General features: G+C 41.1%; 1 protein-coding gene across 1 annotated transcript in view; it reads right to left on the reverse strand.

Annotated features, from left to right (window-relative positions):
* Positions 1 to 18,579, reverse strand: part of LOC132824472 (endoplasmic reticulum-Golgi intermediate compartment protein 2-like) — a 62,282-nt gene extending 43,703 nt beyond the window's left edge. Inside the window, exons 1-8 of the mRNA XM_060839025.1 lie at positions 18,538 to 18,579; positions 18,308 to 18,385; positions 12,101 to 12,209; positions 9,877 to 9,923; positions 7,596 to 7,666; positions 7,068 to 7,108; positions 6,860 to 6,955; positions 3,449 to 3,544 (exon numbers count right to left, since the gene is read on the reverse strand). Coding sequence (XP_060695008.1) covers positions 3,449 to 3,544; positions 6,860 to 6,955; positions 7,068 to 7,108; positions 7,596 to 7,666; positions 9,877 to 9,889 — 317 coding nt within the window. The 5' untranslated portion in view covers positions 9,890 to 9,923; positions 12,101 to 12,209; positions 18,308 to 18,385; positions 18,538 to 18,579. The remainder of the gene's footprint in view (positions 1 to 3,448; positions 3,545 to 6,859; positions 6,956 to 7,067; positions 7,109 to 7,595; positions 7,667 to 9,876; positions 9,924 to 12,100; positions 12,210 to 18,307; positions 18,386 to 18,537) is intronic.
* Between the last annotated feature and the right edge of the window lie 311 nt (positions 18,580 to 18,890).

Here is an 18,890-nt window from a genome sequence, read left to right on the forward strand (position 1 = left end):
CTGTTTTGATGCTGGGGAGACCTTCAGACACATCGACCTTTTTCCTCAGCTGAGGATTCCCCACCACTGTGGTTGACAGGTCCCTCAGCCATGTCCGATGCATTTCCTCCCTGCCCACCCTCTCACAAAGGCAGGAGGAGTCCCTCTTGTTCTCAATTTCTATCCCACCAACCCCTGCATCCAAAAGGAACATAAAACAACATTTCCACATACTCCAGAAGATACCTATTCCCCTTTCCTACATTGTCAGCATTCCACAGGGACCATTCTGTCTGGAACACCTTCGTTCACACTGCCTACACTTACAACACCTCCCCACTCCCCCAAAGCATCTTCCCATGCAATCACAGAAGGTGTAATACCTGCCTGTTTACGTCTTCCCTCCTCACTGTCCAAGACCCCATACACACTTTCCAGATGAGCCATTGATTTACCTGCTCTTCCTTCAATCTAGTCAACTCTATTCACAGCTCAGAATCTGGGGAGATGAAACACAGATTGCGTGGCTGCTTTGCAAACCACCTCTCCGCTATCGATAAAAATGACACTGTGCTTCCAGTTGTCTGCCATTTCCACACACCACCCTGTTCCCACACCAACCTTTTTGTCTCGGGCCTGCTGCAGCGCTCCAGTCAGGATCATTACACATTGGAGGAATAACACCTCATCTTCTGCCTAGGTACCTTGCTGTCCTCAGGACTCAACATTCAGTCTAACAATTTCAGAGCATGAACACTTTCCTCTTCGTTCATTACTCATCCTCACATCCCCCCAGATTCTGTCCTGTATGGACTGCTCCAGCACAACTAACACCATTCTCAACTATTCAGACTTTCTTTTAGCACCAATTCACCATTTCTCTCTCTTTTGGCTTATCAGTATTTCCTTTCTCTGCTTGCCTTTTCTCTCTGTCTCTCTCTCTCTCTGGGCATTTTCTCCATTTATTTGACTCATTCCACTTCCCCCACACATCCCTTCCAACCACGCCACCTCCTCCCGCCCACACAAACCCCTCCCCTGTTCCTGATATCACCATAAATACCAGTTCTTCGTTTTATTTTACTCCAAAAACTGAAGCGAAATTGCAAAAGGAAACAAGTCACAAAGTATTGTAGGAAACTCACTAATCCTTACTTTGGGTTTTTTTAAAAAAACTGTAAAAACTATTTACAAAGATTATGTGGAATATGAATGGTTGGACCCAAAAGAAAAGATGGAACAGCCTGGGACTCTTTTTCTCCAGAAATCAGACATTCGAAAGGAGACTTGATAGAGATCTTTAAAATGATGAATGAGCTAGTTAGGGCAGTCATACAGAAGATTCTCACATTTCAATGTGGATAGCTACTCATAAAACTACTGGGGAATTCAAGATAAATATTTTTATCCTGTGAGTGATGAGACTGTGGCACTCACTATCATAAGGTATAGTTCAGGTAAATAACAGAGATACTTTTTTTAAGACAGTCCATTGGTAAGGAGAATGACTTTCTTCCACTCTGGTGTCGTGGGTCCTATGGGTGATTAATTAGTCCAGTACTGGATTTACAAACCCTGCCACGAGCCATTTGGATACAGAACTGGCTCAAAGGTAGAAGACAGAGGGTGGTGATGGAGGATTGCTTTTCAGACTGGAGGCCTGTGACCAGTGGTGTGCCCCAAGCATTGGTGCTGGGTCCACTACTTTTTGTCATTTATTTAAATGATTTGGATGTGAACATGGGAGGTATGGTTAGTAAGTTTGCAGATGACACCAAAATTAGTGATGTAGTGGTGAGTGAAGAAGGTTATCTCAGAATACAACAGGATCTTGATCAGATGGGTCAATAGGCCGAGGAGTTGCAGATGGAGTCTGACGTTCTTAACAATATATCAATTGCACAAATTAGTTCAACTCCAGCAAGTTAAATCAGACCACTTCTTTGTTGTCCAGGACACTCTTCAGAAGAGTGTCCTGGAAGGAAACTGCCATTCTTACATGGTCTGGCCTACATGTGACTCCAGACCCACAGTAATGTGGTTGACTTTCAACTGCCCTTTGGGAAATTAGGGATGGCCAATAAATGTTGGCTTGGAGAGTGATGACTACATCTCTTGATTGAATTTTTAGAAATTGACATCTCAAGCAGTCAATATTGCTGCCTGGAAAAATATCCTTCCTGGATCCATAGTTCAGAAATAAAGTGCCATTCCAGTTCTCTGGTCTGCTGGTCCTCAACGGCTTCTAAGGTTACTAAGAATTCCCTGGGATTGAGGCTAAGTTGTAGCTATAGCTCCAATGGCAAAGTTCTTAAACGTGGAGTTGCAGGTAAACAGGATAGTGAAGAAAGCATTTGGAATGCTTGCCTTTATTGGTCAGTGCATTGAGTACAGGGTTGGGAGGTCATGTTGCAGCTGTACAGGACATTGGTTAGGCCACTTTTGGAATATTGCATGCCATTCTGGTCTCCTTCCTATCAGAAGGATCTTGTGAAACTTGAGAGGGTTCAGAAAAGATTTACAAGGATGTTGCCAGAGTTGGAGGTATGAGCTATAGGGAGAAGCTGTATAGACTGGGGCTATTTTCCCTGTAGCATTGGAGGCTGAGATTTTAGACTTTTTAGAGGTTTATAAAATCATGAGGGGCATGGATAGAGTGAATAGACAAGGACTTTTCTCCGGAGTGGGGGTGTCCAAAACTAGAGGGCATAGGTTTAAGGTGAGAGGAGAAAGATTTAAAAGGGACTTAAGAGGCAACTTTTGCATGCAGAGGGTGGTGCGTGTAGGAAGTGCTAGAGTACAGGGTACAATTAGAACATTTCGAAGACGTCTAGATGGGTTTATGAATGGGAAGGGTTTGTAGGGATATGGTCCAAATGCAGGGAAATGGGACTAGATTTATTAAGGATACCTGGTTGCATTGGACAAGTTGGACCAAAGTGTCTGTTTCCATGTTGTACATTTCTATGACTCTGTGACTCTCTAATGGGACAAGTGGTGTTTGCTGAAGAATGTGGGAATTTAGGTATAAACATGAGGGAGAAAGAATAGCAGATGTACTGACCTAATGAGGTAAACTAGTGTGGGGAAAAGACTTCTGAGCAACCTAAAACATTGAGAAAGTTTGGCCTGTTTCATAGCTTTAATTTCTCTGTACTTCCTATAGTATTGGCTTTGAGCAAGGACTAAGTGAGGACTGCAGATGCTGGAGATCAGAGCTTAAAAATGTGTTGCTGGAAAAGCGCAGCAGGTCAGGCAGCATCCAAGGAGCAGGAGAATCGACGTTATGCCCAAAACGTCGATTCTCCTGCTTCTTTTGATGCTGCCTGACCTGCAACAAATTTTTAAGCTTTGAGCAAGGACTGACTGCATCACGCACTTTTTGATTTATGATTTGTTTACTTAACAAAGTTGTGAGGCTGATTTGTGCACTTTAAAAACACTGCAAAGTTATAAGGATTGTACCAACTTCCCAGCCATAATATGTAAATTCCCTGCTACTTTGTTGAGTTTCAGTGAACCATGAATCCTGCAGGCATTTGGAGGATCTTTGGAGTCAACAGCCCTGAAAGCAAAATGACAAAATCATTTTCAAATGTTATTTGCACATTACTTTTCCCTCATAGACTTTAAAATCCACAGGTTGTAATCATATGCAATTTAAACATTTCAGTATCAGATTAATCCATTGTTATTTTAATGCATTTAACAATAAGCTGGATAAATAAAGTAGAATCCCTGTAGTGTGGAAACAGGCCCTTCAGCCAAACAAGTACACATCAGCCCTCTGAAGAGTTAGTGATTTTTGAGAAGATTTATAGCTCAGGATGATGATAAGTATGTAAGTTAGCTCGCTGAGTTGGAAGCTTTGTTTTCAGACGTTTAGTCACCATGCTAGGTAACATCTTCAGTGAGAGTCTCTGGTGAAGTGCTAAACTGTATGTTTAGCTGTCACGTGACAAACCAGCATCTACAGAATAACAACAAACACAAACCAAATTCTTAGCTTCAGAAGCAATCATCCCAACACCCACAAACAGAGCTGCATCAAGACATTTCAATGAGTTACACCACACTGCAGCCCCCAAGAACTACAAAAAGCAGATGAAAAATATCATTACAACGCTTTCAAGAAACATTCTACCAACAGACACAATTGACTGATTCCTCAGAAACAAACCCAAACAAGCAGACATGACGTAACCAAAACTACAGCCACAGTACCTTATATCAAAGACATATCAGACCATAAGACCATAAGATAAAGGAGTGGAAGTAAGGCCATTCGGCCCATCGAGTCCACTCCATCATTCAATCATGGCTGATGGGCATTTCAACTCCACTTACCCGCATTCTCCCCATAGCTCTTAATTCCTTGTGACACCAAGAATCTATCAATCTCTGCCTTGAAGACATTTAGCGTCCCAGCCTCCACTGCACTCTGCGGCAATGAATTCCACAGGCCCACCACCCTCTGGCTGAAGAAATGTCTCTGCATTTCTGTCCTGAATTGACCCCCTCTAATTCTAAGGCTGTGTCCACGGGTCCTAGTCTCTTCACCTAACAGAAACAATTTCCTAGCGTCCACTCTTTCCAAGCCATGTTTTATCTTGTAAGTTTCTATTAAGTCTCCCCTTAATCTTCTAAACTCCAATGAATACAATCCCAGGATCCTTAGCCGTTCCTCGTATGTTAGACCAACCATTCCAGGGAGCATCCGTGTGAATCTCCGCTGGACACGTTCCAGTGCTAGTATGTCCTTCCTGAGGTGTGGGGACCAAAACTGGACACAGTACTCCAAATGGGGCCTAACCAGAGCTTTATAAAGTCTCAGTAGCACAATGGTGCTTTTATATTCCTACCCTCTTGAGATAAGTGACAACATTGCATTCGCTTTCTTAATCACGGACTCAACCTGCATGTTTACCTTTAGAGAATCCTCGATTAGCACTCCCAGATCCCTTTGTACTTTGGCTTACGAATTTTCTCACTGTTTAGAAAGTAGTCTATGCTTTTATTCTTTTTTCCAAAGTGCAAGACCTCGCATTTGCTTACGTTGAATTCCATCAGCCATTTCCTGGACCACTCTCCCAAACTGTCTAGATCCTTCTGCAGCCTCCCCACTTCCTCAGTACTACCTGCTTGTCCACCTAACTTCGTAATGACTTCCAGATCAGAAATGACTTCCAGATTACTCAGACCCCTTGGCATCATGGCAGCCAACACATTTACAACACATTCCTGATGAAGGGCTTGTGCCCGAAAAGTTGAATTTCCTGTTCCTTGGATGCTGCCTGACCTGCTGCGCTTTAACCAGCAACACATTTTCAGCTCTGATCTCCAGCATCTGCAGACCTCACTTTTTAGCCAACACATTTAAACAGAAAGTAATGAAACTAAAGAATCAATTAGATGCTACTAGCAAATCTAATGTCATTTACAAGATACCACGCAAGAACTGTAAAAAACACTATATCGGACAAACTAGCAGGAAACTTGCTACCAGGATACATGAACACCAACTGGCCACCAACGGACATGACCCATTCTCACTAGTTTCTCAACATACAGACAAAGAGGGACATCACTTTGACTGGGACAACACACACATCCTTGGACAGGCGAAACAAAGACTCGCATGGGAATTCTTAGAGGCATGGCATTCTAATCAGAACTCCACCAATAAACACATCGATTTAGACTCTTGGAAAAAAATAACCGGAAATGCCATCACCCACCTTAAGAAACCAAGACCTATAAACAGAGAGGTGGGACATACCACCAACGCTTCATTGGAGACTCTCACTGATGATGTTCCCTAGTATAGTGACAAAACGTCTGAAAGCAAATTTTCCAGCTCAACAAGCTAACTTATAAACTTCTGAAGAGTAGTCCACCCAAACCCTTTTCTCTACATTTGCCCCTGACTAATGCACCTAACCTACACATCCCTGGACACTACAGACAATTTAGCATGTCCAATTCACCTAATCTACACATCTTTGAACCGTGGGAAGAAACCAGAGTACCCAAAGGAAACCCTCACTGACATGGGGAGAATGTGCAAACTCCACACAGACAGTCGCCCAAGGCTGGAATTGAACCCAGGTCCGTGGTACTGTGAAGCAGCAGTGATAATGACTGACCCACCATACCACCTCTATGACTATGAATGAAAAACAAGAATACAAATAGGAAGTATAAGAAATGCAGTCACTTAAATACATAGAGCATTAGATCATACAGCATGCATCTGTGTTTTAGCTCTGAGTAATTCTAGGTACACTGTACCTTCTGATACCATCGTGAAACCTTGGAAACCACAAGGGTTGGAAAATCATGGCAGTGACAGGGGCTTAGAATTGGAAGCCTGCTTTAGGAGGCCTGGGAATGAGGATGGAGCTCTGGCTATCCTAAAAATGTTTTGATGGGTTATGAGCATTAGGTTCATGATCTGATTCCCTGCTTTTCAGCCTGTTTGCTCTGAGGTTCCAGATATACTTAATATTTGGTGACTATTTGTGAATGTCATAGGGATTGAAGTTAAGCATAGTGTAGGTAAATGCATTAATTGAAACATCCACCTGAGAGGGTAAACAAGGCTTAAAGATGACACAATGTAATAGTGTTTAAGCACTTGGAGTAAGCATTGAGCCTATAATCTCCTACCTTGAATTCAAAAGTGTTACAATCAAACTAAAAATCACACAACACCAGGTTATAGTCCAACAGGTTTAATTGGAAGCACACTAGCTTTCGGAGCAACGCTCCTTCATCTGGTGATTGTGTGATTTTTAATTTTGTACACCCCCGTCCAACACCATCATCTCCAAATCATGACATTCAAGCTAAACTGATATATGCTAAGCTATGTGATTACCTTGGACCCTTTGTTGTTCCATTAAATGATGACTTGATGAGGAATTCCAGCAGATTATGTTCCTCGTTGAGTTGTTGTTGAATAGTTTGTATTGTTCTGCAGGTAAATGTAAGTTTTCAGATTAGTTCTGTAAAGGATCTAAGTTCCTGTTTCAATAAGGACAGATTATCAAAATGCCAACAGGAAGAAAATGACTTTAAAAACGTACCTCTGCCAGGCTTTCTCCTTTTCTGTGAGTTCAAAGCAGGTCTAAATATTTTTAAAAGTATATGATATATTATGTTATAATTCCACTCCTTGGAAAAATGTGAATAGATGAGATTGGTGAAACAACAGCAGTTTTCATTTATATAGCATTTATAATGCATTGAAACATCCAATGGCATCCATAGGAGGGTTATCTGACAAAATTTGACACGGAGCCACATAAAGAGAAATTGGAACAGGTATCTAACAGCTTAGTTATAGAGGTAGATTTAAAGGAAGGACTTAGAATAGAGAGGAAGGGAGAGGCAGAAGTTGCACATTAACAGGCGCTGTACCCAGCCATCCCTCTTTATTTGTTTTCCTCTATGCCAATCTCCAAGGACCTTGCACTGTAGCGTCTTCTGGACCGGATGTCAGTGCTGCATACAGCTTAGAGGGAACATTGGCTCCTCCAAATCTCTTAAAAGCAAACTGTGAGTCTGCTTGCACACGCACATCAAAGAGAAAAGTGAAGCTGATGAAAACTTACTGGCTCATACTGAAGGTCTCCAGACTCACCAACCCTGATTTCTGTCTGATCAATCATGTCTGCTCCAACATCTTTGGATAACAACATAGAACAACAGAAACAGGAATGACCTTGCACGCATTTTTTTTATTTTGATACACTGTTTCCTTCTACACCCTGTGCTTATTTAGCTTCCACTTAAATGCTTCAATATTGTTTCAACTGCTCTTAACAACGTTTCAATTTCTTGAACCTCTGGATCATTTTAAAGGTCTCCATAATGTGAGTCCTTAGCCTCTTCCTTTCTAGGGAAATGATTTAGCCTGTTCGACCTTTTCTAACAGGTGGAACATGTTAGATTTTATTCTGTTTCCTCTCAAGTTGTGGATACTATCGTCGAGAGCTCCATTTATTGTCATTGCTCATGGTCTTAAGAAAGAGGGACCTTTCTGGGCCACTTCAGAGATCAGTTAAGAGTCAACCAGGTTTGTTGTGGGATTGAGATGCAACGTTGGCCCAGTCAAAAAGGATATTGGTGAATAATTTGAGCTGTAGTAATGCAATGAAAAAAATAATTATAATTGACACCACAATAACTATGAAAATATATAGTTGCAATGAAATCTTCTGGTGTATTTTAGGGAAATGAATCTACCACATATACCTGGACTGGCTAACAGTTTACTCCAGTCCCAGCTAGGTGTTAATGCATAATGCCCTCTTGGCAATTTGGAGTGGGCACGAAATGCAATGCCATCCATACCTACACAGCAAAGGCATATTGAAAACAAAAATGCATAGCACATAGCTTCAGAATCTATATATAAAATTGGAATCCATGATCCTGTATATCCTATTGCACGATCAGATAACTTTGACTATATTCAAGATTATAAAGAAAGCCCATGCAAACCTCCAAATACACAGATCCCCTGTTTCAGGTTAATACAGTATGGAATAGAATTGAATTGAGTTGTAGCCCGGCTGAGGGACCGTAACTATATCAACTGCTCTTAGGCATCACTCAGCTAAACCTTTAATGTAACACCTTATGTTTTGAAAAATTGAGACCATGGATTCTAAAATAGATGAAAAGTTGATTTCGGCTTTTCAATTCTATGAAGATCTAATCCTTATTTTAACGGTCGGGAAGTAATTTAAAATCTTGAGTTCAAACAGCATTGACAAGTATTCTGTGAATTCAGTGAAATGATCAGCTGTCTTGGGGGATAATTGCTAAAGTGTTAGCTGATTTGAGTTTTAAAACCATGAAAAAGAGAGAGAGAGGGAAAGATAGAGAGGAACCAGAGCAGATTCTTGCAGCAAGGAAGGCCCATACTAGCAGAGCTGCTGCCATTAGTAGTCTCCAAATAGTAATAGCTGGGAGAATCCTGAGTTGTCCAAAGCTAAGTGAGAAGGAAAGCTTCAGAAGCAGAAGGCTTGAGGATGTCAAAGCGGAAGAACACGTTACAAAGCTGTTGAAGACGTGAGTTTACATAACCCATACTAGAGAACAGTGAGTTGAGTTTGCAGTTTGCCTTAAGGACCGCATTGAGAGACGGCAACTAGACTTACTATCATCTAGTGAATGCAAAGCAATTTAAGGAAGGTAGCCAATTATAACCATGTCAGGTGAGCAAGAGGCTTTAATGTGAAGGTGTGGGTGACTTTTCAATGAGGGTTGAGTGTCTGTAAGGGTCTTGTTAGAATAAAAGAACTGAATCTTTCTTTCTGATGCAGAGTATTAAGAAATGCGTCAAGATCTACTTCAAATGTACCCAATGATTGAGCTTCCACAACTCTCTTTGTAGCATATTCCAAAGATTCCCACCTTCTAGGTTAAAAAAATACCCCTCATCTTGGTCCTAAGTGGCTTCCCACATTTAGAAATTGTGTACCATGTTTATAGACTCCTCAGCTTGGGAAACATTTATCTTGTTTATCCCTTTAAGTAACTTGTAATTTTCAATGAGCTATGCATATACACATCCATATTTGTTTATAAGAACTTTTAACAGAACTTGTACAACTACAATTCTCTTCAAGACACTTTATCTCAATTAATTTAAAGACATGCCTTCAACTAATAGAAACACTTTTCCTTTTCTGTCTTACCTATGCTATACACCTTTATCCAATCATCCCTCAACCTCCTTTGCTCCAAGCACAACCTTGACTCCACACTAAATCCTGTAGTTAAGTTCCCTCACCCCGAATTATTTGGCTGAATCTACTCTACTTCCCTGCAAAGATCTTCAGATCCTCTTGAACAGTCTTTTACAAAATTGTACCAGATACTTACAGTCACATTGCATGGCCACTGTGATATCAAGATTTACTTGGAGCTTGCTGAAAAAAGAATGCAAAGTAGATTAGAATTTTGTAATATCAGAAGGGTTTAATTTCCACAGTGGGGTCTGGTGATTGGATGCCATAACCTCAACATAAGTTGCGTGATGAAGAGGCAAGCTCCTGTTACAATACAGCCTTAAGAAGTTTCCGTCTCTGACAGTGAAAATACCTCAAACTGTTTTTTTCTTTCCCAACATTTAATTATGTAGTCAATGTGATGGGCCTATGCCATCTATTTATGTATTACCAATGCCTACAATCTTGGCATTACCAATGTCCATAGTCTAAACACCCTCAGCTTACATGGTGTAGTGTTGGGCTTAACAATGCTATCTCCAAATATAACTATTAAGGGTTAGTTGGCAACTGATTTTAAATACAACACAGCAGCAAATATGGTGCCAGTTTATCATCCTACTCTGTCTGTTTGGGGATATGCTGTGGACACCTGTGGTTTATGACAAATGGTGATAACAACAAACAGAGCTACCAGGAAGGTGATTATGACCAATGGCCAGAAGGTCTAGTATGCCCCTTCTATACCACTGCTGTTGAACCATGTACGTTGCAGAAAAGTGGGAGTACTTGTAAATACAGAAAGTTACCACCCAATAATGCAATCCTTCACAAAACTTTTCCTCACTATCTGTGTGAGACCAGCACTCATGTTTTCAATTTTAATGATAAGCGAGAGGAATCATCTGTCAAATTATGTAGTGATAAAATTTATCATCTATGATGCAATTGGACATAACACTACATAATCAAAGAACAGAAGGCGATAATCATGTATTGCATCACCAATCAATTGAGTAGAGTACCGTTGCACGCGGCATTTAAGAAATTGCAGGCTTTCCTTGCACAGCATCAACAGACAACATGGCCTGACTTACAGCCAAGACCAATTGATTCACATAGCCGACAACTTAGGAATCCTTACTGCGTATCATTGGTGGGGCATATTTAAGGGGTGCTCACCTAAAGCTTCAGCAGTACACTTAGTCTTATGTTATCCAATAGTTATAATATTGTTAATTGTTTGTTTCTTGTTTCATGTACCTGTGCAGTGGCCTATTAACTATCACATATGTAAACAATTTGCAGCTATTAAACAGTGTTTGTACAAGGCGTCAGTCATCTGTTTTGAAGACGTTGAACAGTGGTGTGAGGTGTTAGGCTTAGAAATGGTGTCTCCAAACCAGACCATAAGGGTTAATCATTATGGGTTAACTGGATATGACTGAACTAAAATGGAAAACTACGTGAGAAATAAGCCTTGTGTAAAAACAGCCTATCTTGTTGTGTGAGGTAACTGCGTGACTTTGGCTGGGTAGGAGACGGAACGGTGTACAGTTAACAAGTGCCACGTATAAGTAATTCCTGCATAATGGAATGCCTGGAAAAGTACAGAAAATACAATGAATGGTGATACACCACGTAACATTAGATTCTGAATAGTATTAACATCAGGGACTTTGCTGCACTTGTTAAACTTTCACCATTGGGCTAGGGTTAGTGGGATTGTTGCCTTTTGAGATAGAGCTCCAAGTGCTGCTGTCACCAAGTTCCCAATGGGTTGAAAGGCAATGTGAGACTCATGGAATCACAGAATCCCTATAGTGCAGGAAGAGACCACTTGGCCCATTGAGTCGGTGCTGACCGTCTGAAGAACATCGCACCCTATCCCTGTAACCCTGCATCTACCCTGGCTAATCTACCTAGCATGCACATCCCTGGACATGATGGAGCAATTTACCAGGTACATATTTGGACTGAGGGAGGAAACTGGAATACCTGGAGGAAACCGATGCAGACACGGGGAGAATGTGCAAACTCCACACAGACAGTCGCCCAAGGCTGGAATCAAATCCAGGTCCTTGGCAGTGCTAATCACTTGCTACACTCACTTTTTTAACATATATCTCAATTGTTTGACCTAACCATTTAGCTTTAACATCTGTATATAGTTGTATCATACAATGGCATGGACGAGTTGGACTGAAGTGTCTAGACAGTGGATTTGAATCAGCACAGGCTTGGAAGGCTGAAGGGCCTGTTCCTGGGCTGTAAATTTTCTTTGTTCTTTGTTTTTGTTTCTGTGCTATATATCTCTATAGCTCTATGATTCTATATCAACTTTCCTTTGATGGCATGTGTAAACAAGGTAATCATACCTGGAAATATTTGTGTCAACTTGATAGTTGTATTGTATCCAGCTGTCTTGGAAATAAGAGAATTCTCCAATAGCTAGGATGGCAACTAATGTGAAGGTGAGCAGTGAAACTGCAAAACAAAACAAGATTCCTACTCACTGTGTTGTGCAGATACATTAATGAGTCTATATCAATATTGTGAAGATTAGATTATTTTTATATCCTGACTCTCTTGTAAATTCATTAAAGGACTGTTGATAATACCACAAATTGTCCTCAATATCATCATTTTTGAGATAAACTATCAGCTCAGCGAGCAAACCTACATCCAAAACTAACAACCTAGCTGTCACCTTATTATTTTTATGTCAACATACAGATAAGTCTGATATTAAGCCAGTCTCTGCAATCTTGTTGTCATATTTGATCCTGAAATGTCCTTAAGCCCCCACATTCATGGCACTGCCTAGTTCCACCTCTGTAATATCTGTCAACTTCACCCCTGTCTTAGTTTATCTGCTGCTGAAACCCCTTTCTGTCTCTTTATTGTGTCCCGACTGCCTATTACAATGCTATTTTGCTAGTTATCCATATCCAACACTCAGACATTCAAGAGCATTCACAAATCGACTTCCCGTGTTTTAAATCTCACTGAGTCCCATTGACCTCTCATCCTTTTGCTTGCCTGCCTACATTGGCTCCAGATCAAATAGTGTTTTTATTTTCAAATTTACATCATTGTTTCCAGACCTCTCAATGGCCAGACCCCTCATTAGCTTAAAAACTCTTCTAGTTTTACTCTCTTTCAAGAACTCTGTACTCTTCCAATTCCAGACTCGTTAAAATCATTTTATCTTCAGGGGCTGTGCAGTCAGCTACCTGGACGTTAAGATCTGGAGCCTCTATCCATAAACTTTCTTGACCATCTACCTCTCAATCCTCTTTTAAAACTCCTTCAAACTTTTCTCTTTGACCAAGCGTTTGGTCATCTTACTTAATAAATCCTTAATTGGCACAGTCACAATTTAATTTGTAATGCTATTAGGGAGATCCTTAAGACATTTTGTTTTGTAAAGGCATCGCATGAATATAGGTTGTTGTAATCTACATGCAGTTATCTAGTAAATTGTGGTCTGGAACATGTTTGCAGTGTTTACCAGCTCATCTAGCCCCAACTCTTTAATGTTACTGTAATATAGATCCTGAACTCAATGGTAAGTTGGGAGTGTGAGAAATACATTAAAAATTTTGGAGCAACCAGTTGGATACCATGGAGAGCAAAGTGTTAAAAAAGTGTAAAGGTTAGGAGCAGGTAACACATTGCATCATGGAATCATACAGAACAGAAAAGGCCCTTTGGCCATCGGGTCTGCACCGATAAAAAAAAACAACTTTAAATCTACATTACTTCAACTTTCTCTTCTCGGCAATTTCAACATCTCACATTCAAAATGTTGCCTTTAATGTCACATACTTGGTAGCACATCATGGATGTCATATTCTAGATGACACATTCTGTTGGAGATGCGAAATGATCTTAGAAATAAAAAGAAAAAGCTAATCATTTCATCCTAGGTCCTTGACATGAAAACAAGTTACTATTCATTTAAAACCTGAAAGAAGCTCTGAAGGAAATGCCTCAAGCTTTAGTGTGTCCCTCAGCACGTAGCCCTGGGTCTCTGAATATGCCAGGCTGCAACACTCGGTTAATGTCAACTCTTTTCTCTGGATGACCAACAAGTCTTGGGCAGACCACGAGTCGGTGGTTGTCTAGAAACACTCAATGTTTGTCTTGGTGTGCATCCTAGGAACAGCCTGTAGAGTTCTGAGTCCTACACCACAGAACTGCTTGGGACGAACCTTGAACAAACCCCACTGCATTTTTCTCCAGCCTGCCTTTGCAAAAGCACATTCCAGTAGGAGATGTGCGACAGTGTCTACCACCCCCGGCCTCCAACCCCCTCAGCCACATCGAGAGCAACGTGCAGTGGCACAGACCAACTGGGTGTTCAAGGAGGATCTCACAGGGAGTGTCCTTCTCACCACCAGTTAAGCGATGTCTTGGTGCTTGCTGGCAAGTTTTGGTGATGAGGCATTCTGCCAAATGACTTTGACAGTTTGCTCAGAGAATCACACAGCGGGATCCACACTCTCATTTTCCTGCATGGTCTCAAGGATGCCACGTGCTGACCATTTCCTGATGGACTTGGGATCAAATGTGTTTTTCTTTACAAATTTCTCCATGGAGGACATGTAATATGGAACAGTAAAATGGGATCTTGGTCAGATGGGCCAATGGGCTGATGAGTGGCAGTTGGAGGTTAATTTAGATAAATATGAGGTGCTGCATTTTGGGAAAGCAAACCTTAGCAGGACTTATACATTTAATAGTAAGATCCCAGGGCATGTTGCTGAACAAAGAGACCTTGGAGTGTGGGTTCATAGCTCCTTGAAAACGGAGTCACAGGTAGATAGGATAGTGCAGAAGGCGTTTGGTATGCTTTCCTTTATTGGTCAGAGTATTGAGTACAGGAGTTGGGAGGTCATGTTGTGGCTGTACTGGACATTGGTTAGGGCACTGTTGGAATATTGTGTGCAATTCTAGTCTCCTTTCTATCGGACGGATGTTGAGAAACTCGAAAGGGTTCAGAAAAGATTTACAAGGATGTTGCCAGGATTAGAGGATTTGAGCTATAGAGAGAGGTTGAATAGGCTAGGGCTGTTTTCCCTGGAATGTCGAAGGCTGAGGGGTGACCTTTTCGAGTTCATAAAATAATGAGGGTCATGAACAGGGTAAATAGACAAGGTCTTTTCCCTGGGATGGGGGAGTCCAGAACTAGAGGGCATAGTTTTAGGGTAAGATGGGAAAGATATAAAATAGACCTAAGGGGCAACGTTTTCATGCTGTGGGTAGTGCGTGTGTGGAATGAGCTGCTAGAGGATGTGGTGGAGGCTGGTACAATTGCAGCATTTAAAAGTCATGTGGATGGGTTTATGAATAGGAAGGGTTTTGAGGGAAATGGGCCGGGTGCTTGCAGTTGGAACTAGATTGGGTTGGGATATCTGATCAGCATGGACGGGTTGGACTGAGGGGTCTGTTTCTAGGCTGTACATCTCAATGCCTTGCTGATCTTTGAGTGGCCCTATTCCCTCCCTAGTTACCCTTTTGTCAGAGAGTCATAGAGTCATAGAGATGTACAGCATGGTCCTTAATGTATTTGTAAAAACCCTTTGGATTCTCATTAACTCTATTTGCCAAAGCTATCTCATGTCCCCCTTCTGCCTTCCTGATTTCCCTCTTAAATATACTCCTACTGCCTTTATACTCTACTAAGGATTCACTCGATCTATCCTGTCTGTACCTGACATATGCCTCCTTCTTTTTCTTAACCAAACCCTCAATTTCTTTAGTCATCCAGCATTCCCTTTACCTACCAGCCTTTCCTTTCACCCTGACAGGAATATACTTTCTCTGGACTCTCATTATCTCATTTATGAAGACTTCCCATTTTCCAGCCATCCCTTTACCTGTGAACATCTATCTCCAATCAGCTTTTGAAAGTTCTTGTGTAATACCATCAAAATCGGCCGTCCTCCAATTTAGAACTTCAACTTTTAGATCTGGTCTATTTTTTTCCATCACTATTTTAAAACTAATAGAATTATGGTTGCTGGCCACAAACTGTTCCCCCAGTATCACCTCAGTCACCTGCCCTGCCTTATTTCCCAAGAGTAGGTCAAGTCTTGCACCTCCTCTAGCAGGTACATCCACATACTGAATCAAAATATTTTCTTGTATGCACTTAACGAATTCTTGTCCATCTAAATCTTTAACACTATGGCAGTCCCAGTCTATGTTTGGAAAGTTAAAATCCCCTACCATAACCACCCTATTATTCTTACAGATAACTGAGATCTCCTTACAAGTTTGTTTCTCAATTTCCCTCTGACTATTAGGGCGTCTATAATACAATCCCAATAAGGTGATCATCCCTTTCTTATTTCTCAGTTTCACCCAAATAACTTCCTTGGATGTATTTCCAGGAATATCCTCCCTCAGCACAGATGTAATACTATCCCTTATCAAAAATGCCACTCCCCCATCTCCCTTGCCTCCCTTTCTATCTTTCCTATAGCATTTGTATCCTGAAACATTAAGTTGCCAGTCCTGTACATCCCTGAGCCATGTTTCTGTAATTGCTATGATATCACAGTCCCATGTTCCTAACCATTTCCTGAGTCATCTGCCTTCCCTGTTAGGCCCCTTGCATTGAAATAAATGCAATTTTATTTATCAGTCCTGCCTTGTTCTCTGCTTTGTCCCTGCGTGTCCTGACTGTTTGACTTGCCTTTATTCTTTGTGTTGGATTTCTGATTGACAAGGAAGTCGAGGATTATGGGAGGTAGTTGAAACCAGAATCAGGTTAGCCAGGATCTTATTGATTGATAGAGTACTCTGGAAGGACTAAATTGTTTACTGTTGGTGAGACAAATGGATACAGTAAAATTGTTTGTTTGAAGCATTTATCGTGGCTTAAAATTGATTATTACAATTCCTTTTTTTTAATACGCTAGCTATCCTTCAAGACTTACTGTGACAATCAGAGTGCATACGTTCCTGTCCAATATCAAAGAAAAAATAATGAGTTAGAAAAGAAAGACAAACTGCAGTGAGTGCATGATGGAACATTACAGACTGCTCACTTTCAAACTTTGAAGATAGACTCTTCACATCTGCTGCTCTGCTTCCTCTATTAGATCAGTGCAGATGTACAAATGGCAGTGAAACTGGTTGATCATTTCTGTGAGAATCCAAAAAGACCAGGGAATGAGCTGGTGAAAACCTACTGCTTTTGATCCTCAACTGAGAACAACTCTAGCTCAGTGTGACACTCAGTTTAATCATGTAAACAGCAAAGAAATGCAGTTATATAGCTCCTTCCATGATGTCCCAAATTGCTTCATACTTAATGATGCATTTTTGAAATGTAGTATCTGAGGACATGTCTATAACGAAGCATTTGATTTGCGCACAGCAATCTTCTACAAATAGGAAGATTATAGTGACTAGAGAGTCAATTTTCCTTTCAGTGATGCAAGTTGATGGATTTCTTTTATCCCTATATATTTTATAAATATTGGTCAGGAGCCCAGGGAGAATTCCTCTTCTTTTCTTCAAAATTGTTCAAGTGGTTTCTATGTGCTTATCTGAGAGAGCAGATGAGGCCACATCTGAAAGGCAGCACTTCTAATCGTCCAGCTCTACTTAATTTTATAGTTACAGTGTTAGTCTGGATTTGATGGAGTGGAGCTTGAACTATAACCTTTGAACTCTGAGACTGTTGTACTGGGAGTACTAGTTAGAGACACCTATGTAAACCTTTCATTTTTTCAGTAGTGTGACAATGCCCATCTCTGCTAGCTGTGTTTTCCCTACAGTGGGTATTGTCAGGAGGGCATGCTGAGCACAGCTCACCTTATAACTGCCTCAATCAGTTGTTGCTTCTCCCTATAGCAGTTTGTGCCATCCATGAATTCTACCGATTCACAAGTTGCTGCAAATCCCAGCTCCAGTGATAAACTTTTAATCTCATTGTATTGATGGTGCTTTATCTCTGAGGCTGCCAATCAATTGACTACTACAACAATAACACATTAAGGAGTGGCTACTGGCAACTACTGGGTGAGAAACTGAGAGCCAGTAGGGTTCCCTACATGACAATAAGTGAATGCATTATAAAGAATACTCTCTTTGTTATAAAGTGCTTTACAAGTCTCCTGAAAGGTTCTCTCAAGCTGCCTGAGGAACATAGGAAAACAAGAAGAGAAGGCCATTCAGCCCTTCATGCCTGACCTACTTCTCAGTAAGATCCTTACTGATCAAACGCTTCAATCCCTTGTACCCACTGCATCTCCATAACCTTGTATACCACTGATAATCAGCCTATTCCTGATTTTTGATTTTCCTGCTCTTCGGATGCTGCCTGACCTGCTGTGCTTTTCCAGCACCACTCTAATCTAGACTCTGGTTTCCAGCATCTGCAGTCCTTGTTTTTACCTTACGTATATCAAATCTATGTACATTCCTCTATCCATCTCTCTTTTCCTCCTGTCTTTCTTACCCCCCCCCTTTGAAAGACGCCTCCTTAATGCAATTCTTTTGTTCTTCACTCCTTTTAAAATCTTACAGACATTATGCTTTTTATGAAAAGTGAATGAAAGACTTGCATTTCTCAAGTGACTTTCGTGAGTCCAGGAGGCCCCAAACCTCTTTACAGTAGATGCGATATGTTTGAATTGCAGTTCCTGTTGTAACATAGAAAAAGGTAACATATTTTGAATTGTAAAGCTGCTTGGAAAATTGACATATCACCTGTGCCTCCGCTGATGGAGGTTTGGACGCACACATCAGGAACTTTTGGGAAAGCATCCAACTCTTTGATGGTACTGGGGGATACCTTCCTGCTGAAACGCCTCCTCATTTTGTGACAAGTCGTCTTCTGAAGCTGTTGTCAATGAGCTACTGTTTAAGCCCCTATACCTAAACCCTGCTTTGATTCAGGAAGCTGCTGCAAACACGGAAGCCAGCCGAGCAGGAAAAAACACACTTCACGCAACGACCTTACCCTGTAAAAGACTGCAGACTAAACTTTAAGAGATTTAATATTTGCACATCCGGGAGAATGGGATCTGGCCATATAGAATGATGAAATACTCTGACAGCTTGTCATTAGAATGGAGATATGAAAAATAAACTGAACTGCTGAGGGTGGAAAATTGGTAACTGTCTTAAAGGAGAGCTAGTTCCCAT

The sequence above is a fragment of the Hemiscyllium ocellatum genome, chromosome 18 (assembly GCF_020745735.1).
Source record: "Hemiscyllium ocellatum isolate sHemOce1 chromosome 18, sHemOce1.pat.X.cur, whole genome shotgun sequence".
Lineage (NCBI taxonomy): Eukaryota > Metazoa > Chordata > Chondrichthyes > Orectolobiformes > Hemiscylliidae > Hemiscyllium > Hemiscyllium ocellatum.